At 41.9% G+C, this 27,333-nt stretch overlaps 1 protein-coding gene and 2 long non-coding RNA genes across 3 annotated transcripts in view; all 3 read right to left on the bottom strand.

Moving 5' to 3' along the window:
- Positions 1–460: 460 nt before the first annotated feature.
- Positions 461–6,048, bottom strand: LOC140200676 (uncharacterized). The gene is made up of 3 exons (XR_011886689.1): positions 6,012–6,048; positions 2,276–2,551; positions 461–744 (listed from the first exon to the last, which is right to left on the bottom strand). It is a non-coding gene; the product is annotated as an uncharacterized lncRNA (long non-coding RNA).
- A 290-nt stretch (positions 6,049–6,338) lies between these two features.
- Positions 6,339–27,333, bottom strand: part of LOC140200675 (uncharacterized) — a 33,180-nt gene continuing 12,185 nt past the window's right edge. Inside the window, exon 3 of the long non-coding RNA XR_011886688.1 lies at positions 6,339–6,383. This is a non-coding gene — a long non-coding RNA (uncharacterized lncRNA). The remainder of the gene's footprint in view (positions 6,384–27,333) is intronic.
- LOC140200673 (macrophage-expressed gene 1 protein-like) lies at positions 24,017–27,316 on the bottom strand. Its single transcript, XM_072264238.1, has one exon. The coding sequence runs from the start codon at positions 27,239–27,241 to the stop codon at positions 25,178–25,180; it is 2,064 nt and encodes a 687-aa protein (XP_072120339.1). The 5' UTR covers positions 27,242–27,316; the 3' UTR covers positions 24,017–25,177.

Raw genomic sequence — 27,333 nt, 5'->3', positions numbered from 1 at the left:
TGCTGTATCTGAGGAACTCATTGTCACAGATGGCTGTGGAGGTCAAGACATTGGATATATTTAAAGTGGAGGTTGACACGTTAGTAAGGGTGTCGAAGGTTATGAGGAGAATGGGGTTGAGAAGGAACTGAATGGCAGAGCAGACTCAATGGCTAAATGGCCTAATTCTGCTCCTATGTCTTGCGGTCTATATTTTGCAAAAAGCTGATGCTAATGGACATGATTCAACAATATCCAACTATGACAATTATTCCAAATTAATGCTAAAATCCCTACATCATGAAAGAGAATATTTACATTTACAGTTTTCTCGGCATCGCTTGCAAAGGAATGTGATGATTATAAGCAGGAGAATTCCACCAAGGATGATGCACATGTATGTTGGAAACTGACTCCGTCCATTGTTGACTGTGACTGGGCAGAGCTTTTCAGTCGATCCCAACTGATCGGGAATTATATCCTCATTCCACGGATCTGCTGTCTCAGCGGTTTTTATTGCATCCGTTATTGTGGCGGGGGAACTTCGTATTTTCGGGCTAGTGACTGGAGAGGTGTCCTGCATCCACTCTAAATCATTCCACGTATTCAGTGAGGCATTTGTGGTCTCCGGTCCTGGTGTCATGGTAGTAGTAATCTCTTGGGTCGTTGACATTATTGTGGATATAGAAGTGGTAGTAGAAATTGGTGTACTCGCTGGGTAATCATAATCTCCAGCAAACATGGTGGTATCTAGAAAATCAGTCTCTGTAATGGTAAAGGAATAATTAATATCTTGAACAAGATTAAAAAATAAACTGTTGTCAATTTACTGAATGTACTCATGGGTGAATTGACACCAGTATAAATATTTGCACCTTATTCCTCCCAATACTATTACCACCTGTAACAACCAATCCTTCATGGTGGTATTAAACATAATTATATCTCCTAATAATAACTCAAAGAGCAAAACACAAAATGCTGAAGGAACTCAACAGGTCAGGCAGCATCCATGGAGGAGTTTCATGCTGAGACCCATCCAGTATTTTGTATGCTCTCTAGATTCCTGGCATCTGCTTCTATTGTGTTAATGATAACTTAAGGATTGTCTCATGCAGTCAGTCATATTGTTAATTGTTTTTACACTTGATATGCCTCCAAAATGTTTCAAATCTTTTCTTAATTTAACGTACAACCTAGTAACATCACAGCCTAAACATTCACTGCATCTTACAAAGGTCAAATATGCTGTTGAATGGATATCCACTCAGTGGGCACTTCATCAGATACCTCTTGTACCTAAAAAGTTGGCCACTGAGTTTGTGCTCATGGTCATCTGCTGCTGTAACCCATCCACTTCAAGGTTCAACGTGTTGTGTGTTCAGAGATGCACTTCTACGCACCACTGTTGTGATGCGTGTTTTTTTGAGTTCCAGTCGCCTTCCTGTCAGCTTGAACCAGTCTGGCCATTCCCCTCTGACCTTTCACATTAGCAAGGCCGTATCACCCACAGAGCTGCCGCTCACTGGAATTTTTTTTTGTTTTTTCTACTATTCTCTCTAAACTCTAGAGACTGTTGTACGCGACTATCCCAGGAGATTCACAATTCCTGAGATACTCAAACCACCCAGTCTGGCACCAACAGTCCACAGTCAAAGTCACTTAGTCTACATTTCTTCCCCAGTCTCATGTTTGGTCTGAAGAATAACTGAACCTCTTGATCATGTCTGCATGCTTTTAGTCATTGAGTTGCTGCCACATGATTGGCTGATTAGATATTTTGGATTAAGAGCAGGTGCACAGGTGTACTTGATAAAGTGACCATTGAGTGTGTTTAACCACAAGCAAAATCAAACTGCTGGAGAAACTGAGCAGGTCCAGCTGCACCTGTGGGGAGAAAAAGAGATTCTCAGTGTTTCAGCTCAAGACCCCTCTCCCCTTCTCCCCTTTTTACTGCTCGTGACGCAGAGGGGGATCAACCAGTATACAGAGGGAGAGGTAGGATGAGGATTGGTGGAACCAGGTGAAAAGGGATGGAGGGGTTGATGGGAAGATAACGCTTGGTGAGGTGGGTGTGTGGAGTTGGACGAGAATCGGTTGCGGGTGATAGGGACAGTTGAGAGGAAAGGGGTCAGGTTGAGCCAGGTGGGGTTATAGATTTAGATAACACAAATTCATGTGGACGTTTATAAGGGTATTTAGTGTGATGACATTATTTGAAGAAAATTTGATCACGTTTTCTGGTATCCCATACCCTTTTGCACATTCTTTTGCTTAATGGGACATTTTATCTTACCTATGTTCAGGCATATTTCGGTCACAATAGATTCTTTCTTGGCCATACTGCATCCATACTTCTTCAAGTGCTCCTGATCCACATGAGAAATAACAAGGGATTGTCCGCCATTGGTAATTCTGACAACTCCAGTGTCTGATACTGCTAATCCATCATATTGCCATTTTATTCGGGGCGTTACCAATTTCGTTCCACAATACATGCAGGTTAATGTAACTTTGTCTCCAATTGATGCAACAGGTGGTTCCGCACTCAGATATAGATTAGACCAGCACCCTGAAAAAAATGTCTTTATTATGTATAAAATAACAGACGTTCAAGGTTGCTTATGTAATTCCCTGTACACAAGTGTAAGGAGAATGAAATAACTGTTACTTTGGGTCAAATACAGAACAAAAAACACAAAAGATAAAGAACACAATAATAATAATAAAACACAAAATAAATATAAATACATAAGCTAGCTTCTACACACAGCTTGATTGTATGTCCATAAGGTGATGCAGGCTATGCATAAAGTGTCTGATGGGAAATAATAAAGAAGTGGTGGAGGTGTTGATTATCCTTACTGCTTGGGAAAAGTAACCGTTTTTGAGTCTGGTGGTCCTGGTGCGGATGCTACGTAGCCTCCTCCCCGATGGGAGTGGGACAAACAGTCCATGAGCAGAGTGGGTGAGATCCTTCATGATGTTACTGGCCCTTATCTGGCACATTTGTGTATATGTGTCGTTGGTGGCAGGTGGGCTAGTGTCAGTGATGTGTTGAGCAATTTTCACTTCCTGTCAGCCACAGTGCAGCTTCCATACCATAAGTGATGCATTTTGTTAGGATACTATCTACTGAACATCTGTAGAATGACATGAGTATGGATGTGCAAAGTCCAGCTCTCATCAGCATCCTCAGAACGCAGGGCATTGCTAAGCTTTCTTGACAGTGTAGGAGGGGGTTCTGGGATCATGAGAGGTTGTGTGTGATGTGCACTCTCAAAACTTTTAAACTGCTTGCAGTTTCTACTGCTGTACCACCAATATAATTGGGGGTGAAAGTCAGAGTTATACAACGTGCAAACTTCTGGCCCAACCCATCCACGCCAACCAAGTTGCCTTGTCGAGCTTGTCCCAATTGCCTGCATTTGGCCCATATCCTTCTTTCTATTGATATACCTGTCCAAATGATTTTTAAACATTCTACTCGTACCCACCTCTACCACTTCCTCTGGAAAGTCGTTGCACATACGCATCATCCTCCGTGTGGAAAAAGTTGCCCCTCAGGCTCCTTTTGAATCTTTCCCCTCTCACCTTAAATCTGTGACCTCGACTTTCAGATTCTCCTGCCCTCGGACAAAAACTGTGACCATTCTCTCTGTCTTTTCCCCTCATGATGTTATATACCCCTATAAAATTATCTCTCAGTCTCCTGTGCTCCAGAGGAAAAAGGCCTAGCCTATGCAGTCTCCCCTTATAGCTCAAGTAAACCAGTCCTAATATCATTGTTGTGAATCTTTTCTGCACCGTTTCCAGCTTAATGGCATCCTTCCTATAGTTAGGTGACCAAAACTGCGCACCATACATTAAATGTGGTCTCTCAACATCGTTTACAGCCCTGACCGGCGAAAGCTGTCATGCTAAGTACTTTCTTATCCACCCTGGGTACCTAAACACTTTTTAATCTTTCATTTAGCTCAGGTACCACATCATAATGATAGTTATATGGTTTGCATTGACTTTGAATAATGCGTCTAACCAGGTAGGCCTCATGTGTAGCTAATTACTGCTTCCAAAATGACGTTTTCTAGATAAGATTATACTAAATCTTTAAGGAACAGGATCGATTCCTCCTCTTTAACTTCGGAATTCAACACCTGAATCATAGCGAAAAGCTGGGATAAGGAGGAACTGAATAATTCACATTAAACAGCCTATTGGTGTTTTGCCTATCAACAAATGGACAGAAAGTTAGAGAATGATTCCAAAACATCCAGCTTCTACAGTAGATCATGCAACCTAATTCCTCATCATCCCCAAAAGCAGCTGCACTAATACCTGTACTAGAAGCAGGGAGGGCCAAATTATTGTAAATTTCATGTAAAAGCCTGGAATATTTTCTTTGAAAAATCAAGATAAGCTCTGGAAGACCATAATTATTCTTGAGTCATGATGAGGAATATTTTAATTCATGCATTGTGCCCCACAAATGTTCTCAAGAACACGTGTTCTTCTGCACACCACTGTTGTAAAGTGTGGGTATCTGAGTTACTGTCACCTTCCTGTCAGCTTGCCATTCTCCTCTGACCTCTCTCATTAACAAAGTATTTTTGCCCACAGAACTGTCGCTCACTGGATGTCTTTTGTTTTTCACACCATTCTCTGTAAAGTTTAGAGACTGTTGTGAGTGGAAGCCCCAGGAGACCAGCAGTTTCTAAGATACTTAATCCACCCCATCTGGCACTAACAATCATTCCACAGTCAAAGGCACTTAGATCACATTTCTTACCCATTGTGAAGTTTGGTCTGAACAACATCTGAACCTTTTGACGGTGTCCCAAGATCCTAAATGATATCTAAACTAAGGTACTTTTTTCAGCATTTTTCCTTCCAGCTCTTTTAGTTATTAACTTGATAGACCTACATTGTACAGTTTTCAAAGTCCTATTATAAATCATAAAACTTGTACATTTACCTCTTGGGAAAACAGATCAAATTTTTTGCCAGTCTTTGTCATTAACACAGAACAATGCATTTCATTGTATATTTCGATGTACGTTGATCGGACGAATAAACCCTAATCTTTGTCAGGCCCTGTCCTTTAGGATCTTTTCAGTTAAGTCTTACTGAATAAAGAATGTGTTTCATTGATCCCCCATCCCATTTCAATCTATTTCTTTGATCTTTCCCTGTATCGTATTCCCATTTACACAGTACTTCACATTAATTTTCCCTTCTTTTAATACTGTGACTTTTCTACAGAAAACAGCATCATCGAAGCTCCTCATCTAGCTCAAACCCATTCATAGCTAATCAAGAGTGAAAATAAACACAGTTAATATTTCAGGTCGATAACTTTTCATCAGAATGTTTTAAGATGAACAAATTCCCAGAAGGGTATGAAGCAACAGTGAGGCCCATTAATACATAACTTGTACACTAACTAGGTCATGCAATCTCATACATCACTCTCCCAGGCTGCCATTTCAGCTAAGTTAAGGATCAATAAACAAGAAGATCATAAAACATAGTGTAGGAGAAGAATTAGGCCATTTGCGTCCATAGAGTTTGCTCCGCCATTCCATCATGGCTAATTTATTATCCCTCTCAATCTCATTCTTCTGCCTTCTCCCCAGAACTTTCAGTACCCTTACTAATTAAGAATGTATCAGCCTCCCCTTTAAATATACCCAATGACTTGGCATCCACAGTCATCTATGTCAATGAGTTACAGGCCCAGAGCCATCAAACGCTCCCTGTACGCTAACCCTTTCATTCTGGGATCATTCTCGTGAACCTCCTTGGGAACCCCAACAAGGCCAGCATGTCTTCCTTAGATAAGGAGCACAAAACTGCTCACCATAAAGGGGCAAGTTTCAGGGAAATGTTTGAGAATATTCCTTTGAATAACTACAGATACTGTAGCTGAATGGTGCTAACCTGAAACGTTAACTCCATTTCTGTCTGTGAAGCTGCCGACTAACCAGTTGAGAATTTCTGACTAATTTTGTTTCTCTTCTACTCATACATACCTGGTTTCACCATTAGTCTCACTTTCTTCTCATCAGAGAGATATTCATGAGCACAGATGAACTCCCCCGAGTCAGGTATCTTTATTCCCCTGATAGTGATTGAATAATCGCCCTTCTTAACTCTTGATCGGTATACCAGCACTCGTCCCTTGAACTCCTCTTCAAATACTGTTCTTCCATCAGGATAAATGTCCAGTATCTTGCCACCAGTGGAGCCACTACATTCTGGGTACAGCGCTGTCCAGTACCAGCTCACAGGGCGATCATACGGAAGCTGCCTTGAGATTAAGCAGCTAAGTGTTTCAACACCTCCAACAGTCACTGTCAACTCTTTTTCATCTCCAACAGCCAATTCAATGAAAGCAAAGAGAGCTAAAAGAGTAGCACAAAGTTTAGTACCATAATTTATGTACTAATGTTACTATAAAATTCATTAATTTCCTATCACACTGTTGGAATACTTTTAAGAAATGGAGATGGATAGCTTAGAATGATTACATATAATTTAACCAGGACCATAAAAAAGAAGTTCAAAGTAAAACTTATTAGTGGAGTACATTCACATCACCAGGTACAACCCTGAGATTCATTTTCCTCTGGGCATACTCAGCAAATCTGTAGAACGGTAACTATAAACAGGATCAATGAAAGAACAAGTAGAGCATAGAAGACAACAAACTGTGCATATGCAAATATAAATAAATAGCAATAAATAATGAGAGCATGAAATAACAAGACAAAGAGTCCTCAAAGTGAGATCATTGGTAAGACATTGGAGGAGATTTGGGACATTCGCCCATCGATTCTGCTTCGTGGTTCCAACATGGCTCATTTATTATCCCTCTCAACCCCACTCTCCTGCCATCTCCCCATAACCTTTGGTGCCCTTACCAATCAAGAACCTCGGCTTAAGTTATACACAATGACTAGGCCTGCACAGCCATCTGCTGCAATGTTCAATAAAGCAGAAATTGAAGTAAATCAGATAGTAAAGACTGGAGAGTATCAGTTGGCTTACATCATCTGATTTTATAGGAAGAAAAGATGAGGGTTGGAAGGCAAGAAATGGACTCTCCAATTTTAAAGGTCACATATTGTAAAGGTCAGTATTTGAGACGGAAATGAAACATTTCAACACTGGAGAGAATGAAGGGGGAGGTAGTGGGATGCATAGGAGGAAAACAAAAAGTGCTGGAGAAATTCGCTGGCTCAGGCAGCCCCTGTGGAGAGAAACGAACAGTCTATGCTTCCAGAGTCCTGATAAAAGGATGAAAGGTTTCCCAGGGTTGAAATGTCTAATACCAGAGCATTGAAGGTGAGAAGGGGTAGGTTCAAAGGGGATGTGAGGAGTAAGTTTTTTACTCAGACAGTGGTGAATGCCTGAAATGTGCTGCCTGGTATGGTGGCAGAGCTCAGTACGTTAGAAGCCTTTAAGAGACATTCAGATGGGCACATGAATGTGAGGAAAATGGAGGGATATGGATATTGTGTGGGTAGGAGGGATTAGTGTTTGGGTGTTTTTGATCTGCTTTTTAGCTGGTTCAGCACAACATTGTGGGCTGGTAGGCCTGTTCCTGTGCTGTACTGTTCTATGTTCTATACTTATTCCCCTCCATAGATGCTGTCTGACCTGCTGAGTCCCTCCAGCATTTTGTGTGTGTCTGTGTGTGTGTGTGTGTGTGTTACCGTGGATTACCAGCACCTGCAGAATCTCTTGTATTTATGATTTGTTGGAGGAGCTCACCAGGTCAGGCAGCATCTATGGAGGGAAATGAACAGTTGACATTTCAGGCCAAGCCCCTTCATCAGGACACTCGCCCTGAACCTAATTTCACTTGACCTGCTGATTTCCTCAAGCGCTTTTTGTATTGCACCAGTTTCCAGCATCTGGAGTCTCTCGTGCCCTTGGAATGCATAGAAGATCAGTAGAAGAACAAGCTCTCTCTGTCAACTCGGTAATCATTCAGCATAATCTAATTCTGCTAAGATGTGTAAATTTTGTGTTTTTAAAATGCCTCTCCAAAAGCAATCAGATTGAAATTCCTGTGCATTGATGAATAAGTGTTGACTAATTGGTGGTATCTAGCTGGATTGGGTTTATCCTGCACTCTGCATGCACAATGTACCTGGGCAATTTTCCACGTTGTTGTAACTGCACTGAAGACTTGGCCTGAGTTGCAAGTTTTCAGTGCTAGCAGCCAGGATGTTGTCTGGTCCAAAGCTTTGATTTTATCCAGTGCTCCCAGCCACGGAAGTCACAGAGTGAATGACATTGGCCGAAGACCTGCTTCTGTCACAGTGGAGCTCTCAGGAAGAAGCCTGGATGGATCATCCAGTCAGCAGTTCTGGCCCAATAAGCCAAAAGTTTCGTGCCTGATCTTGGCGTTTAAGTGCTGTTTTCCTCAGACAGCTCAACACTGTGTGGGCTTGCTAAACTGATGGTGAATTTCCTCAGTGATATCTTTATTTACTGAACGGTGGCTCCTGAGATGCAGCAAGGGGGTCCATGTTTCTCAGGGTCTCATAGTGTCCTTAATTGTCCGAGGGCAATGTTGTACACTGGGGCACTTTGGTAGAGAGAATTTGTGTTCTGCATATCGAGTATAAGACCATAAGGCATAGAAGCAGAATTAGACCATTCAGCTCATCGGATCTGCTCTAGAATTCAATCGTAGCTGATCTATTTTCTCTCTCAAAACCATTCTCCTCATAACCCTTACTAATCTAGAACCTAATCTATCAACCCCCATTTCAAATGACTTGGCTTTCACAGCCATCTGGCAATTAATTCCACAGACTTACCACCCTCTCTTGCTCCTCGTCTCTGTATAAGGCTCACACTCTCACAGTGATTACTTCTACCAATGTTATTATGAACAGAGGCATCTGCCACTAAGATCAATGCATTACAGCTGAAGCAGGGTTACCCTGTGTGTTAATTCAATCACAATGTGCCTCAAACTCAACGTGGCAGAAATGATCAAGGTCAGGACTCGGCCAGCCCAGTCCAGAATCATACTAGCAAGCCACTTGTGGACATGGACATCAACACCCGTCAACCGGTGTGCATTCTGTACCCTCGTTTCTTCTGATTCTCCTCCTCCTGCTGCAGAAACATTCCTCATCAGCAATTAAACAGTGACCTTAACTTGTGGGTTTCCTCCGGGTGCTCTGGTTTCCTCCCACTTTCCAAAGACACACAGTACGAGTTATGGTTAGTAGGTGTGAGCATGATATGTTGGCACCAGAAGTGCAGCGACACTTGTGGGATATCCCCCGGCATATCTCGGACTGTGTTGGCTTTTGACACAAATGACCCATTTCACTGTATGTTTTAGTGTTCATGTGTCAAATAAAGATAATCAGATCTCCAGTCTGTTTTTGTGCTATGTTGATGAGGAATTAGCCAGAGCTACATCATTATTAGCTCATTTAAACATTTAATATGGGCAAACATAACACACTGAGTCCCCAGTTCAATGCTAAGATATTGTGTTGATTTAGCACTTTTAATGTACGGGAGAAATATGCCCTTCACTCATAGATATTTAGGAAATAAACACCTTAAGAAGTAGAAAATAAAAAAAACTTAAGATTCTGAAAGCCAAGAATTACAAACAGCAAACAACATCTGTCCATGGAGAAACAGTGCTAATATTTAAAGTTGAAAACACTTTAATATTTTCACTTTTCCAGTTTCGATGAGAATCTTTGACCTGAAATGTTAGCCTCATTTCTCAGGTGCAGCTTGGTGTTTCCAGCCTTTTCTGAGGGACCAAAAGCTTAGTTGAAGGGAACAATTTTGAGGAGGTTTTTAAACAAGACAGAAAGTTACAAAAAAAAAAATTCAAGAGAGGAGGTCCACATAATGCAGGAGAGAGATGAAGCGTGCCTGTTATATTTGAATGGGTTGTGAATTCAGTAGGACGAGAAATGTCCCTTATTGTGACAGCAGGGGGCAGTATTGCAGCCTTTAGTGTCTTCCGAGGAAAAGAGAAAATATAAGCACAAGAAAGTCGACAGTTGTTGGAAATCCAAAGCGACACAAAATGCTGCAGAAACTTAGCAGGTCAGATAGCAACTATAGAAATGAATAAACATTTGATGTTTCTGGCTGAGACCCTTTTTCAGTAAACCAATTGGCCTTTAAGGTGTAAGTAGTCCGGGGTAAACTGTAATGGTCAAACAAACAAACATCCTGCTGATAAAACAATTATATGTAAAACTTATATGTAAAAATTGTTTGATAAGGAATGTGCTTTTTAATATTTATTTGTGTGTAAATCCATAAAACTATGGCATAAAAAGAATCTTTAAGAGCAAATAATTAATAATGAAATTCAAACAACAGGAATTCTGCAGATGCTGGAAATTCAAGCAACACACATCAAAGTTGCTGGTGAACGCAGCAGGCCAGGCAGCATCTCTAGGAAGAGGTCCTGACGAAGGATCTCGGCCTGAAACGTCGACTGTACCTCTTCCTAGAGATGCTGCCTGACCTGCTGCGTTCACCAGCAACTTTAATAATGAAATTCGTATGGTCCTATTTCTGTTACAAAATCCTCTTAGCTAATCTTCATAAAAGTTGCTGGTTAATCCTGACGAAGGGTCTCGGCCTGAAACGTCAGTTAGTCCTGACGAAGGGTCTCGGCCTGAAACGTCGACTGCACCTCTTCCTAGAGATGCTGCCTGGCCTGCTGCATTCACCAGCAACTTTTATGTGTGTTGCTTGAATTTCCAGCATCTGCAGAATTCCTGTTGTTTTAGCTAATCTTCAGCTTGTTTTAATTCTACTGTTGCCTATTTACCCCAGCTGCTATGCCTTCAGTTTTTGTCAAGTGTTAATAACAGTATCATTAATAGAGAGAAGCTTTATGTTCATTATTTTCCCTAAAGAGTATCACAAATATTGTTAACCAACACAGAAGAACTTGTGTCTCGTAACTAAATATATTGCTTCATACATCTACTATTTACATATAAAATGGAGAAACAACTGAACAAAGTGAGTAAGTTTGTAGTTAGAAAATGAACAGGTCAGTCTAATATCTTAAGTACATTAGTACAATGGCCATATCAAGCATTTTCTATTTTAATTTCCAGAATGTTCCTTTTATTTCCAATAATTTAAAAAATGTACTTATAAGCTCACAAAAGCCTTTCACAAAGTGTAGGTTGATAGACTGGTCCAGAAGGTTTAGAACACCTGAACACAGGGTTCATGGACATAAAATGAATTGTATCTGCTCTATCACCAGTTACCACCAACCGTTGAATACACCTCCAATTTTTCTAATCTACAAAGTTTGCAGATGACAACAAAATTGGTGGAATTATGGATGGTGAAGAAGGTTGTCTAAGGATTGGACATTGGTAATGTAAAATGCTGCATGTCCATTTCCTTGTTCATCGGTGAGACAGACAGTAGGGGAGCTGCATGGCCTCATTGTAGCGAGGACTAGGCCTCAAGCCGCTGGCTTGCCTGTTGCAGCAGTCCAAGAGGAGAAACACCAGAGGTGGTGTAGTGCGGCGTCCTCGCTAGGTTGAGAGCTGGTCAATCCCGTTGGTGCTGCCCTCCGGTTTTTGCTCGGTGAAAGAGAAGCTAGATCATGTGCGTGTGTGCAAGCATGCCTTCATCTGTGGACTGCTGAAAACTGCTTGTTTTTGCCAATAACACCCATGTACCATCAATTCATAAGACAAGTCACTCGGGGGCTTGGCCTATACCGTATCTATTTTTCGTGTGTGACTGTATGTTCACTGCTATCATAATGATATGTGCTATTTGTGCCTTGTGCTGTGTGCGACTGGTGTTACTGTGTTTTGCACCTTGTCTCCAGGGGAAAGCTGTTTCATTTTGCTGTAATCATGGATATTCATGTATGGTTGCATGATAATTGAACTTGAACTTGAACTTAGAATGTAGATTGACTGGGAAAGTGGGCAAGGTAATAATACTAGATTAAGTTTAACTCGGATCGCTAAATTTGGATGGGTACATGGGTGAGAGGGTTTGGAGGGTGATGGTCTGGGTGCACATCGATGGGACTTGGTAGAGTAATAATTTGGCACTGACCAGATGGGCTGTTTCTGTGCTGTAGTGTTCTATGACCCCATGAGTCTAAATGCAAAGTGAAGCCTTTGGGAAGCTAAACCAGGCCAGGACATACACATTGGGGTGTGCTGTTAAACAGAGAGACCTCGGGTGACTTGGTTGCCATGTGTGCCACGGCACTAGTGTCTGGTTCCTGGAAAGGAGCTTTCCTTTGTCCTCAAAATGAGTTCCTTTGTCTCCAGGCATTCATTTTGACACCGAGGCCATGACCTGTGCTGAAGAACCATAGGGAAAGAGTACCGCAGATACAGGAGGGCTCACACGCACACTTAGCTAAGTACCTGTTTGTTGAATGTTTAGCTTTGTAGTTGTGTAACTTGGGGAGACTAAATGAGGTTTCTGGTGAGTTTGCAGTGTTACTGAATGTAATTTATGTAACTTAGGGCAGCTTCAATGTTTGATCGAATGTTTTACTGTTTATAAATAAATGTATAATGTGCTTATTCATAATCAGCGTCTTCTGTCTCACTTACAAAAGCCAGTGAACATGCCTGCTCGTTACAACCCCTACCTCTGGGAGCACATTCCATGTGTGTTAAAAAAACCTCTCTCTGAAATCCCCCTACACATTCCTTTCATCACCTTAAAATTATGCTCTCTCATATTAGCTAATTCTGCCCCTGAAAAAAAGCCACAGCCCCATCTATCAATGCCTCACATTTTATCAGGTCACCTCTTATTCTCCCCATGGTTTTCATCAGTTTTACTATAATAATGCTGCAGTATTTTACAGTGCCTTGAAAAATTATTCAGCCCCCACAACTACTTTCACATTTTACTGGCTCATTTTCTAAATTTAAAATACTGTATATTGAAGTCGGATTTTTTGAGCTAATCTACAAAACATTGTGCATCATGTCTGATCAAAAGAAAAATTCCAAAATCTGTCAACAGTTTAGTAACAATTAAAAACAAAAATTGTGAGGCTGGAAAAGTATTCATCCCCTTTGTAATTACTACATTAACTTCTCTCAGGCACAATATTGTATAATACCTTACCAATTTGTTGATGTAGAAAATTGGAGGATCGCCTGTTTTCAATTAATTCATGAGAATAAATACCCCATCTCTTTCTAAGGTCCAACAGTACGGTAGATTTTGAACAGACCAAACCAAAATTAAGACTAAAGTCAGGTCAGGGAAATGATAATAGAGAAGCACAAATAAGGGGAAGGGTACAAGACCGTCTCAAAGGCACTGAACATACCTTGAAACTCAGTGCAGTCCATCGTGAAAATGTGGAAAAAATATGGAACCACAGCCCACTGTCAAAGTCAGGCCACCCCTCTAAACTTAGTTGCTTGAGAATAATGACACTTGTAAGAGAGGCTACTGTAACAGCAACAGTCACTCTGAATGAGCTGCAGAAGTCGGTGACTGCAACTGCAGATGATGTTCATGGTTCGACAATCTCTGAGGCCTTGCACAAAAAGGGTACTTGTGGAAGAGTGGCAAGGGAAAAAAAAGCAAATCCTTGTCTTAAAAAAAAAGCATATCCTTGCCGGTAAAGACTTTGCAAAGCATCACTTAGAAGATACTGGAAAGATATGGAGGAGGTTCTTGTGGTTGGGTGAGATTAAAGTGGAACTTTTTGGCCTCAACACTCAGCGGTACATGTGGCATAAATTTAATACTGTGCATCAGCCAGGTAACATCATTACTACTGTAAAGTATGGTGGAGGTAGCATCATGCTATGGGGATGCTTTTCAGCAGCAGGGACTGGAAATCTGGTTAGGATTGATGAAAAGATGAATGTTGCTAAATGCAGAGAGATCCTGGATAAAAACCTGCCAACCTCTGCCAGGAAGCTTCAACTGGGGAGGAAGTTTCAGCAGTTCAACGACCCAGAGCACACTACGAGAGCAACCTTGGACTTGCTTCAAATGAAGAAAATTGATGTCCTTGAGTGGCCCAGTCAGAGTCCTGACTTTAACCCGATTGAACATCTCTGACAAGACCTCAAGATCGTTGTGCACTGCCACCCCCCAACTAGCCTGGCACAGCTTGAGCAACTTTGTATGGAGGAATGGACAAATCTTGCAAAGTTAATAGAGACTTGTTCAAAAAGACTACAGGCTGTAATATCTGCGAGAGGAGGTTCAACTAAGTACAGAGCAAAGGGGGATGAATACTTTTGAGCAACTGACATTTCAGTTTTTGATTTTTTTAGATTTTCGTGCTTTACAATTTTCCCTGTTTTGGGGCTCTACTGTGAAAAAAAAAGGAACACATGATTCACAAATAAAAATTCTCAGTTAAATTGATCAAAATCCCTGGTTGGGAATTGTTGATAATAATTCATGCTGGAAATGTAAAAATGAGGTGGGCACATATTTTCACATGATTTCAGAGTGTTCCATGGTTCGTCCGTTTTGGCGTAAAGTTCTTGATTTGTTGGGGAATTGGTTGGGTTCCACACTGCCCTTATGCCCATGGCTTTGTCTCCTGGGTGATAGGACAATCATACCTAATGTAAACAATGACAAGTTTACTATTTTAAAGGTGGGTCTCATCACAGTTGCAAGAATTATATTGCAAAACTGGAAAAAACCCATATGTCCCACTGTGAAGAAATGGACTGTGGAAATGATTAAGATTTCATCAAATGAACACATGTTGGGAAGAATTAACAGTGAGGGAAAAGTGCAAGACACATGGGATCTATTTTGGTTGTATGTTAATTTAAACTTAAATTAGAACTTCTTTCTGTTTCTAAGTTTTATTTGTTTTCCTGTCATGGGATGGCTGAGTTAAAGGCATCCATTAGTCTTGCGAGACCATGGATCTGCGCCTAGAAAATCTTCACTCCCCTGGACAAGGTTGTATGGAAGACCAGCAGTTGCCCATGCTGCAAGTCTCCCCTCTCCACGACACTTATGTTGTCCAAGGGAAGGGCATTAGGACCCATACAGCTTGGCACCAGTGTCGTCGCAGAGCACTGTGTGATTAAGTGCCTTGCACAAAGACACAACACGCTGCCTTGGCTGGGGCTCAGATCGCTAGTCGAATGCCTTAACCACTTGGCCACGTGTGGGATGGCTGTGTAAATATGCTGTACTCTACCTGCTCTATGATATGTTGTGCTACTTTGTAAAATAAGAATAAATGATAATAAAATTTTGAATTACAAAATCCCTGGTTGTAATGTCCATTCATGTGAACAGAGGGCTGGGGCTAAATACTTATTTTACAAAGCACTGTTAAATAACTTTTTTTCACCGTTACATGTTAAACATAGATTAAGTAGGTCACTCTGATAATACAGAGTGAATCAGAAGATTGGATGTTCAAGTCTATTTACTATTGGTAAATATGTGAATTCAGCCCATCAGCCTCCTTCACAGCCACTCTTCTGTGTCAGATGCTCACAGGTTAGGCTCCTTTAACTCTGCTCATTAGTTAGGTCTACTTAACACTGTTCTAGAAATGTGGTCAACCAGAGGCATGGAAGATTTAATTGAATTTATTGCATAGAATTAATGAGAGAAATGTTTTATAAGTGTAAAACCAATTAACAGCAGCAAAATGTAACTCAACTTTAGAACAAACATTGTTTATGATTCTTTTTGCTGTAAATGCGGTTTAATTCTGAATAATGGTGTGTTTTTATCACAAAGAAAGAGATTGATAGTGGATTGGTATGTCTTTTTTTTAAAAAGTTTCACATTTTTTAAATACATTGAGAAGTATATTCTAACTTCTACTGTAAAGATATTTGAAAAATGAAAGCTTTATTTGTTAATTCTTCAAATTATGTTAAGTGCAAATACACTTGGTTTATTCCACTTAAAATAAGCAAATAATGAAAATATAGTTAGAATTAACCTATTTCCAAGAATGTACTTCTCATAGAACACTAACTGTGAATGGGAGATACAGTACATATCTCCAAAAATAAAATCTTTGTGTGACAGGTTTATATTCAGACTTAAATGTAAACAATTATATTAGAATTGGTAAGTAGAAAAAGACAAGGTTACAATAGTAATGAATAAAACACATGTTTTCTTATTGTCTCCCTGATATAACACTGCACATCACTTTCTGTTATCGTATACGATAACATAAGAGGATTTATAAGAATATCTACTCATTATCTGTGCTTTGTAATCTTCCTGAAAAGCCCTCTTGGTTTTTCCAAAACAAAGTTTAGGTGTCACCTACAGTCTAAATTTTTATATACAATGACTTTTCTTGTCTCCTGTCTAGCTTTTAAAGTTTGTTTTTTAAAACCACCCAGCCCTGAGGGAGACCGCTGAGTCCATTGTTCCTCTGGCAGCTCTTTGAATGATCATATCCTTCTCATTTCATTTTACATCCTCAGCATTTATACAAATCTTGTACTATAACCGTTAGTACAGTGCAAATTAGTGCTATAACTCTTTTTTATTGCTAGCCATCTTAACCAATGCATTACAGACCATAATAACTCATAATATTTTACCTAATTCCCCACTAGGTCATAAACTTATGTCTTCTATTTATTGACTCGCCCTCCCCTCTCCTGCCCCCAATAATGGAAATATATTCTTCCTATTTACTTTATCAAAACTCTTCATTCTAAACAGAAATGGTTTGTTAAAACTCGATTTGGTGAAAACTAACAAGAATTCAACCAGTTTTAAAAACTCTTTCTAAATCATTTACTTCAGTTTATTTTTCTTATATGTAAGTCTTTTTCCATCACTGAGACTAGAAAGCGCACCATATCTGATCCTTGGGAGAATGGAAATTTGCAATAAATAATGGTACCTGTGTACCACAGCATTGCAATGTTACACTCCTTTGAATGAATAACTGCTATTCATTAAACTACCCTATTTTTCCCTCACCAATAGAACTCAGAAGCATTTTGTGTTCTGAGCTAACGTCAGTCACTGTACTCACCCAGGCTGAGTTGGAAGTACAGATGGATGTTACAAGTTTCCATTGTTTCAGCTCCGAGTAGAATCACGGTCAGAGTTCAAAAACCTGATTTTTCCTCAATGCACCAGAGTTAAAACGTCCCTCACAGCCAGAAGGCACAGGGTTCTGATTTCTGTCCATAAATGGTAAAACAAAATGCCAAAGCGACACAGGTCCGATTCATTTTAGCATGTATCCTGAACTGCTGATGTGAGCACTTACCCAAATTCTCAGAAATATGTTGCTCTGTCTAATGGAACAGATGAAAGAGGAAAATGGTAAAATATGGCACATTTTGATTTGCCCAATGGGGAAAATAAAGAACAATTTACAGTGTCCTTACTCTAGCCAAATGGAATAGTTGGCAATTTTTGCAGTGGTAGTAAAATCAGGAACACCCAGGTTAAAGAGAAGGTGAAAAAGATACAGTTCAATTGTTCTAACGTTGTAGCTTTGTTTAAATCACAAATACTAAAATGTCCAGTACACGAATGCATGTCATCTACCATAACCATTCTTCTCCCTTGTCGAAATGACCAATTGAAACTAACGAATATTAACCTTTGAGGTATTAGCAAATACGAGAAGAGCAAGAAAGAATGCATGGATAAAACTAGGAAGTTTACCAGAAGATTAAAACATGGTGTAAGAAACAAATCAACATAACATCGGTTCAAAAAAAAACAGACAAAAATACACAATCTTATATTTCAAATCAATTTGAAAGAAATTCCCACTTAATCCAAGGATCCAAGTGCAAATCCAAGGATGTGCAGGCAAAATAAAATGGAACGCCGTAAACTGCTTCTTGAAGAGAAAACTGTAAAAATGACATGATCACAATTTTCAAGTGGTAGTTTTGCTTCCTTAATGATCAAAAAACTGCAAATTTTGTGGTGCTTGGTCTCCATCTGCAGCATGAACATACTGTCAGCAAGACATCTTTGAAATGAAATTTGCATTTAAAAGAGCTCCCGTAACTGATTGGTATGTTACCAGCCATGCCAATTCACCTGAGCATACTTTGACCAACACTGTCATAGTGTTGGCTAGATTTGGATCAGGAGGAGGAAACTGGAGGCCCAGCAGCCGGTCCTCATTGGGAGATCAGAAGTGGAGAGGGTCAGCAACTTTAAATTCCTCGGCATTATCATTTCAGAAGGTCTGTCCTGGGCCCAGCACATAAGTGCAATTACGAAGAAAGCTTGGCAGCACCTCGACTTCCTCAAAGATTTGCAAAGGTGCAGCATGACATCTAAAACTTTGCCAAAATTCTACAGTTGTGTGGTAGAGAATTGTCTGGCTGCATCACAGCCTGGTATGGAAACACCAATGCATTTGAAAAGAAAATCCTTACAAGAAATAATGGATATCACCCAGTCCATCATGGGTAAAGCCCTCATCACCATTGAGCACATCTACACGCAGCACTGTCACAAAAAAGCAGCATCCATTATCAGGGACCCCACCACCTAGGCCATGCTCTCCTCTCACTGCTGCCATCAGGAAGAAGGTACAGGAACCTCAGGACTCACACTACCACTTTCAGGAACAGTTATTACCCCTCAGCCATCAGGTTCTTGAACCAGGGAGGATAACTTCACTCAACTTCACTTGCCCCATTGCTGAATTGTTCCCACAACCTATATGGACTCACTTTCAAAGACACTTCATCTCGCGCTCTCAATATTTATTGTGTATTTATTATTATTATTATTATCATTACTTTTTTCTTTTGTATTTGCACATTGGTTCTTTGTCCACCTTGGTGGGTGCGGTTTTTCATTGATTCTATTATGGTTCTTGGATCTACTGAGTATGCCCGCAAGAAAACAAATCTCAGGGCTGTATATAATGACATATATGCACTTTGATAATAAATTTACTTTGAACACTTTGACCAAGTATAGTGTAGGTACTTAATTTCCTCAGGATGCTGCTCAAACAGCTCTACCTATTTCTCCACAAGGAGCTGATATTTGTTTTGTCGAATTATTTCGGTAAATTTCCTTTTACATTTGGCAGAGTTATTTTTTGTAAACAAGACCAGAGATAAATTCCCAAAAGCCTCATTTGGATAAAGGCAGCGTGTGTTTTATAAATAATCAATGAGACAGTTTGCACCTTGCTTGTCTTCTAGAGATTGGGTGGGAAAGGTAGACTACCTATTAAAATGGCTAGAAAATTTTGGCATGCCCCAATTGATCTTTACCAATTTTTATCAATGCACCATAGAAAGCACATGACCAAAAGAAACCGCAGAGAGCTGTGGAAGTAGCTCAGCACATCAAGGAAACTAGACACCCTTCCATGGACTCTGTCTACATTGCTCACTGCCTCAGTAAAGCAGCCAGCATAATCAAAGACCCCACTCACCCCAGACATTCTCTCTTCTCCCCTCTTCCATCAGGCAAAAGATTTAAAGCCTGAAAACGTGTACAACCAGGTTCAAGGACAGCTTCTACCCCACTGTTATATGACAATAAAATGGCTGTGTAATACAGTAAGTTGGACTATTGACTGCACAATCTACCTCATTATGATCTTGCACCTTATTGTCTACCTGCACTGCATTTTTCTGTATTTGTCACACTCACCAGCAACTTTTATGTGTGTTGCTTGAATTTCCAGCATCTGCAGAATTCCTGTTGTTTGCTATTCTGCTCATTATTGTTTTAACTTGTGCTACCTCAATGCACTGTGTAAAAACAGTATGCAAGTCAAGCTTTTCACTGCATCTCAGTACTTGTGACAATAATAAACCAATTATTATTTGTGGCTTTGATCGTGTGGCTATCCAGAATTTTTTTCCCAGGGCTGAAATGATTAACATGAGGGACATAGTTTTAAGGTGCTTGGATGTGGGTACAGAGGGGATGTCAGGGGTAAGTTTTTCTCACAGAGAGCGGTGGGTGCGTAGAATGCATTGCTGGTGATGGGGAGGGAGGCGGATACAATAGGTCTTTTAAGAGACTCTTAGATAGGAACATGGAGCTTAGAAAAATAGAAGGCTATGCAGTAGGGAAATCCTAGGCAGTTTCCAGAGTAGGTTGCATGATCAGCACAACATTGTGGGCCAAAGGGCCTGTAATGTGCTGTAGATTTCTATGTTCTATGTTCAAAACCAACCTCAGTTCCAGTTATGAGGAACCTCTTTCATGTAAACAAAAAGAAACTATTTCCTCAAGCAGAGGGTCAAAAACCAATGGACATAGATTTAAAGTAATTGGTAGAAGAATTGGAGGGAGGGGAATAAATTTCTTTATATTCTCGGAGGATGGTACAGGTTCAGAGCTCACTTCCTGAAAGTCTGGTAGAGGCAGAAACCCGAAGCACATCTAAAAAGTACTTGACCCACAGAGCTAGTGTCCAAGCACTGGGCTGTATCTTTTGGTTTCATGGTTTTATATGCTTGAAGTGTGCTTTCAGCCAGCTGCATGTACTTTGGTGCTCTGTAGATGCCAAGAAAAATTTCAACAACTTCCTTGAAAGCCTTCCATGTGATTTTCTCCTGTCCCACTAAAAATTCTTCAAATTGCCTGTCATTGATGACCTGTTTGATTTGTGGACCAACAAAAATGCTTTCCTTAATCTTGGCATCAGTTATTCTGGAAAACATCTGTCTCAAATATCAAAATCCTTCATAGAAATTTTTGTGCCTGGTGATAGCAAATTCCATCCTTACAGTCCTGAACCCAATAATTATTACTAAAACCTGTCCTGCCATGCAGCAGCCGCGCTGCCTAAGCGTGCCCAAGCATGCCTGGTTAAGATAGGAAACTTTCCAGCTTACATTGTAGGCAACATTTTAATTGACTTGAATTATGAATTGAAATAATAAACATAAGTTTATTAAAAATGGTGCGTGATAGGGAAATTTCATGGTGATTTTCATGATCAGTAGCCCAAAGTTCATAAGATACACCTAAAGGTATTCAGGAAACAAAATCTTTGTTGTCCAATGTAATTAGTCAGAATCTCCTACTGCTTCTGTTTGAAGTTGAAAGTTAGCTCTCAATCAACCACATCTCACTTTGTACAAACAACAGATAGGAGTAGAGGTCATGAAATCACTGGTCAAACATACCAACAGGGGAAGCCATTACACCAATCCTGTGACTTTACACGATCCTTATTCCCCTGAACATAGAGAATGAGGGATATTTTGATAGAGGTCTACAAAACTATAAGGGGTATGGAAAGAGGAAATGTAAGTAGGCTTTTTCCTCCAAGGTTGGGTGAGATGAGAGCTGGAGATCATGAGTTAAGGGTAAAAGGTGAACTGTTAAAGGGGAACATGAGGGGAAAATGAAGATAATGCCTGACTGAAAAGAGAAGGGAGAATATATATAAGGTAGATCTTTTAAAATGGCTTCCTTCTGTGGCACAACTTGAAAATTTTTCTATGAACCTCAAAATGGTGATTGTTGGCTTCCTTCTTGACCTGCTGCAGATTGTGTGGTGAAAGTCCGCCATTAATTTCAGTTCCAGATATCCATCCCAACAATGAAGGCAATACACTCAACACACATCAAAGTTGCTAGTGAACGCAGCAGGTCAGGCAGCATCTCTAGGAAGAGGTACAGTCGACGTTTCGGGCCGAAACCATTCGTAAGGACTAACTGAAGGAAGAGCTAGTAGCTCCTCCAATACCGCCGAACGATATCAGCTTTACTCGACTCCTTCAGGTTCGGTACTTTAGTAATGTCTTCACTCTCCAATACTACTGAAAAGATACACCAACAAATCTGGCAGCTATTGGTGAAACTGCTGGCACAACACTTCTGTACCGTACAATGGGAAGTAAAGCTCTGATTTAAAACAAACTGCGTCATGGGATGAATATGCAGCATAGCGGGAGGATCTGACTGATGATTTAAACTGAAAACCTAACTGCGTCACCAGGGGTCTCCCTTTTATACCCCTGGTGAACATGTCATCACGTGATCTCACATCAGCAGGAAAATTACATCATGTGACCTCCACAAAACCATTACATCATACTCATCAGCTACTCAATTACATCATGGTCATAACACAGTCACAAGATATCCATGAGGTATGTAACATGTGTATAATTAAGTTTAAGGTGGAATTGATTGAGGTGGGTTCAATGGTATTATTACGAAGTGGCAAATGTGGCGTCAATTGTAGCTCAGGAGAAATTTCATTCTATTTATTTATTTATTCATTTGTTTATCTACCTATCTATTGTACAGAGGAGAAAAGATCCCTCCCGTCCTTCGAGTCACACCACCCAGCAACCCTTGATTTAACCCTAGCCTAATCATGGGACAATTCACAAAGTCCAATTAACCCACAAACTGGTACAACTTTGGACGGTGGGAGGAAACTGGAGCACCTGGAGAAAACCCACATGGTCACGGGGAGAACGTACAAACTCCTTACGGCCAGCGGTGTGAATTGAACCTGAGTCGCTCATACTACGGAGCATTCAGCTAACCACCATGCTGCTTAGTTTCAGTTGGTACATGGATGGAAGAGTACAGAGTGATACGGTCCGAGTGCAGGTCAGTAGGACAACGCAGAAGATCAGGCTAGCATGGATTCAATGGGCCAAAAGGCCTGTTTCTAGCTATAGTACTCTATGCCTCTAAATACTTGCATAGGGGTACTTGAGGGTGTGTGTTGGGAAGGGCCAGGAGGCATATGGGAATGCAGGAAATTGAGATTAGCTGGGTGGGCACCGTGGTCAGCATCGACTCGATGGGCCAAAGGGCTATGCTGTTATGCGCTATTACTCTGTTGCTCTAAGGCAATAAAGACAGAGCCAGTCAAATAACATCAATGAATAAACAATGTTTCTGAATTTATTTTCCTAATTCCCCAGCATCTGGGATGTTTTTTCTTTTTAATGACACTGAAGTTTAAAATTGAGTCTTTTCACCTCAGCAGCTCCCTGCTCTTCGACCATTATATCAGACAGTATCCTTGTTCACTGCAAGAGAAGCCCGATGAATCACGCTGCCCAGCGACCTACCTATTTAACCCTAGCCTCATCACAAGGCAACCTACATTGACCGATTCACCTACTCAGCAGTACGTCTTTGGACTGTGGGAGGAAACTGGAGCACCCGGAGGAAACCCACGCAGTCACAGGAAGGATGTGCAAACTTCTTGGGGACCGCGTCGGAACTAGACTCCGAACTCGGATGTCCCGAGCTGTAATATTATCATATTAATCACTACTGTACAAAGGATACCATGTGAGCAGAACATGTTGTTGAAAAACTTCAAATATATCCGGCTCGATTTTAATTAGTAAAGACACCTCAAATGAATATTAATTCTTTATTGTTTATTATCTGTCCATGTTTTTAAACAGAGTTAAAATTACTCTTGTAGCCCCCGGTAAGCCTCAGGCTTGCTCAGCTCACTTCTGTCCAGAGGGAGCAGCCTTCGGCCCGGCCAAACTGGGTAATCAAGTTTGTGTGGATGCTGTGTGATGTCCACCCCGCCAAATAACAGACAATACACCATATGCAATTAAATGATTACACTTTATAGATCTTACTGGAACTATGTAATTAGTAGGGATAAAATATAAAAAGTAAGTAAAAGGCGCCAAGCTTATCAAAGTTCAACCACTTCGTGCACACAGTTGGAGGTCAATTAACAGAGTTTTCTTTCCACCATTCGATCCCCTCCGACCTCCTCAACCCACCGCCTGGTGCCAACCACGGTGGTCAACCAGATGCTCCACACAAGTCTGTCTTCATCTGTTCTCCTCGCCGAAGACCCTGGGCCTCGGACTGCGGCTTGGGGTACGCCCCGCCGCCCAGCTTACAGTATTGAGTCGCCTCTCTCTGTCCCCATCGCGCCTTCGGCCACAAAGCCCACAAAAAGCGATAGCTTACAGACACACAAGAAAGAATGACATCTATCCCAAAGGATTCGTTCATTCTCTTATCAATAATATAACCCAAACAAGCAGAGAGAGAGAGAGAACTCCTTACATCGCAGTTAGTATTACAGAAAAGACATTTTTATTATAACATGACAAAGAAGCCATTTTGTTAGCCTTCGCAGTAACATAATAGAACAAACCCCTTACACTCTCAGTATACTGTGCCTGTTAATATGATTAATAAAATTACCAGCAATGCTATTTGCATTAATACTTAACGGATGGATCCTAAAACATTATGTTTTGTTTTATAAACATGAGAAAATCTGCAGCTTGCTGGAAATCCAAAGCAACACACAAAAAATGCTGGAGGAATTCAGCAGGTCGGGCATCATCTCTGAAAAAGAGTAAACACTTCAACATTTCGGGCTGAGACCTCTCAACAGGCCTGGAAAGGAAGAGCAGTCAGAGTAAGAAGGTGGGAGGAGGGGAGGAAGAAGTACAAGGTGGTAGGTGACAGGTGAAACCGGGAGGGAGTGAAGTAAAGAGCTGGGAAGTTGATAGATGAAAGAGCTAAAGGGCTGGAGAAGGGGGAATCTGAAAGGAGAGGGTGGAAGACCATGGAAGAAAGGGAAGGAGAAAGGAACACCAGAGGGAGATGATGGGCAGAGAAGGAAATGAGGTTCTTTGTTTTGTTCTAAAGGCTACAAAAACACCACAGATCTTGACAATTTTTTATCACTACATCATAGATTTGAGAAATTACAGTTCAAATCACATAATCTCTCCAATTAGAAACAGGCCATTTACTGTGTGCTTGTCCAGACCAAAATGGTTTCTTTTAATATACCCATCAGTTTAATATCATTCCTCAGTTTCCTTCCCAATCCCGTAATTTCTAATGTAGTCTAATCTCACTTTCCTCATCCCAGCCCTGAGGCATTCCACCCAGTCACTTTACTCTCTCTGGCCGTTTCTCCTTGAGTAAACAACCCAGCCCTTTTCACTTCACCAAGATTTAAATTTGAATTTATCACTGAGATTTATTTGTATATACTGCTGAGTGATTTGTTCCATTGCAAGGGTCAATGTAGGAAGGTTAGGTGATCCTTACCCCAGCCGTGGTCAAGGAGCTAGCCTGAATCCACTGGGTCTCAGACCTCAGTGTTAGAAAGAGAGGACTCCTGGCTCTCTGCTTGCTCAGAGCTGGGTTTGGGAATTACCAGGTGTTACTTTTACACATTCTGGCGCCTACGTTTCCTCCAGCGCTTCCTGGCTTAGAAGGTGAGGCCGACTATGCCAAGCAGGGCCACAGTGATGGCAGTAGAGATGCCCACTGCCACCCTGTGTCCACTGGAGTGACTTTTGTCAAACAAGTTGCGGGCATCCGAGATGGGGACCACTCTCCACAGATTGGTGGCTGTGTCCTTCACCCAAGGCTTCTGGTACTCGGTCATGACCAGCACCGTATTGGTGGAGCCAGTGGTGAGCAGAGGAAGGTGCAAGAACGGGGGCAGGTTGATGGGGGCCAGTTTGAGATTATTAAAGGAGCCGGACTTCACACAGTACAGGATCTGGCAGCTGTCACTGATACTAGCCAGGTGCTGGCTGTAACCTTCTGGACAGCGCTTGGGATAAGCAGTGGCCCTGTCCGGGTTCTGAGCCGGCTCAGCCAGCGGGTTGCCTGCCTCACAGCTGAAGAAGCCGCCAAAGCGCAGCGAGTAGCGGAGGCCCATCTCATAGTCCTCACTCACACAGACCTGCAGGTGCTGGAAGAGCTGCAGGGGGTAGAAGGCCGTGGGGCACGAGTGGCCCTGGGTCACCGGGTTGCTAGACTTGGAGCTGTAGAGGCCGCCAAAGAGGTAGCCGCTGTTCTGGGGCACAGTGGTGCTGGGCGTCGCTGCGCACCAGTACGACTCAAAGCGGGCCCTGTTCACGTAATAAACATTACTACACACATCCTCGCAGCAGCTCCCTATAATCCAACAGGATTCGCAGTGCTGGTGACACTCGTACCGGCTGAGACCCTCCTCCCTTTGGCCCGAGTACAGGTGAATGGCCGAGTAACCAGGAGGGCAGCTGAAAGCCCCCGTCAGCGGGTTCTTCTGGGCCAGGGACTGACACAGTGACTCAGCGTCTGGTCCTGACACAGGGGTACACTCCTGGTAGACACCACCAAAGGTGAAATTGGTGCCTACCCCCTTACAGGAGCCATCGTCAACGTTGGCCTGGAAATTGAAGTTGGTTGACTTGATATCCACACAGCCAGGGCGGAAGTTAACTCTGTAGTAGAGATTGATGGCCCTCTTGATAGCCCAGGAGAGCTTGGTCACCGTGGGTTTCGGCAGCTCGGGTAGCTTGGATGGGGTGACAAAGAAATTGAGGGGCTGCCCGCTCCTGTCGATGGCCACTAGGTGGTTGGTGATTTCCTGCTGCCACTTCTGCAGAGTGATTCCAGGGTAAAAGGGCACACCGCCATTACTCTCAATCCTCGAGTGCGTCCTGTTGCCCACGTAATACCTGGTGAACTGATCAGGGCTCTCCTCGTGACTGTTCAAGTTCAGGCTCAGGTTTGCGCCCAAGTTCACCACGTTGAAGAAGGTGGCTCCTGCCGAAGCACTGATGCTCGACTTCTGGCTCCAGCTATCGGACACAAAGCTGGACTTGACCTGGTCCACCTGCACCAGGCTAGCGCCGGCGTCCACACCAGTCAGGACATGGGTCCCATAGTTAAGAACAAGTAACTGGGCATAGTAATCGGCAGCCCTGGTCTGGTTGTTCTCAATGTGGTTGGCAATCTCAATCAGTTGCTGCTTGAAGCCCGCATCCAGCTTGAAGTTGGGTATGGATTTAACGTGGTAAATTAAATTCCTCACCTGGATTCTGGTGGTTATGCTGCTGTCCCGCACCTGAGCAGTCTTGATCCTCTCAAAACTGGCGGAGAATTTTGCATTCAGGATAGAGAGGAAGGATATCTCAGAGTTGACCGAGGCACTGGTGGTGCTTTTGTAATCCATCCAGCTGTTCATCATATCTGCCATAATATCCAAGCTGGTCTGCTTCCGGGGTACCACGTAGACCTGGTCTGGGATAAAGTATTCCCCATCCTCACTGGTCTTGCACTGTGAGTAGCTGATGGTCATTACTCGACCTCGGTCGAGGTTCCGCAGGTTGTCCCAGCCCCCTCCAGGCAGAACCTCAAGAGCTGTCAAGCTTTGCTGTTTCCTACAGTTTGACAAACCATCTCCACTTGGCTCTTGAAGGCTGTTGTCTGTTGCCCTCACTGAGAGAACGCAAAGAAACGCATGGGCCAAAACCAGAGATATCTTTAAGGATTTCATCCTCTCACCTCATTACACGGTCAGGTCTCCTGGCTTGTGAGCTACTGATGCTAATGGTTTCCTGTTTTTTAGCAGGCTTCTTTCTGTTTCAG

The sequence above is a fragment of the Mobula birostris genome, chromosome 7 (assembly GCF_030028105.1).
Source record: "Mobula birostris isolate sMobBir1 chromosome 7, sMobBir1.hap1, whole genome shotgun sequence".
Classification (NCBI taxonomy): Eukaryota; Metazoa; Chordata; class Chondrichthyes; order Myliobatiformes; family Myliobatidae; genus Mobula; species Mobula birostris.
This window is presented reverse-complemented; position numbering and strand designations above follow the sequence as displayed.

What these genes read in the sequence shown, in the direction of transcription:
- LOC140200673 (XM_072264238.1), bottom strand. Translation starts at nt 27,241, where the DNA reads ATGAAATCCTTAAAGATATCTCTGGTTTTGGCCCATGCGTTTCTTTGC.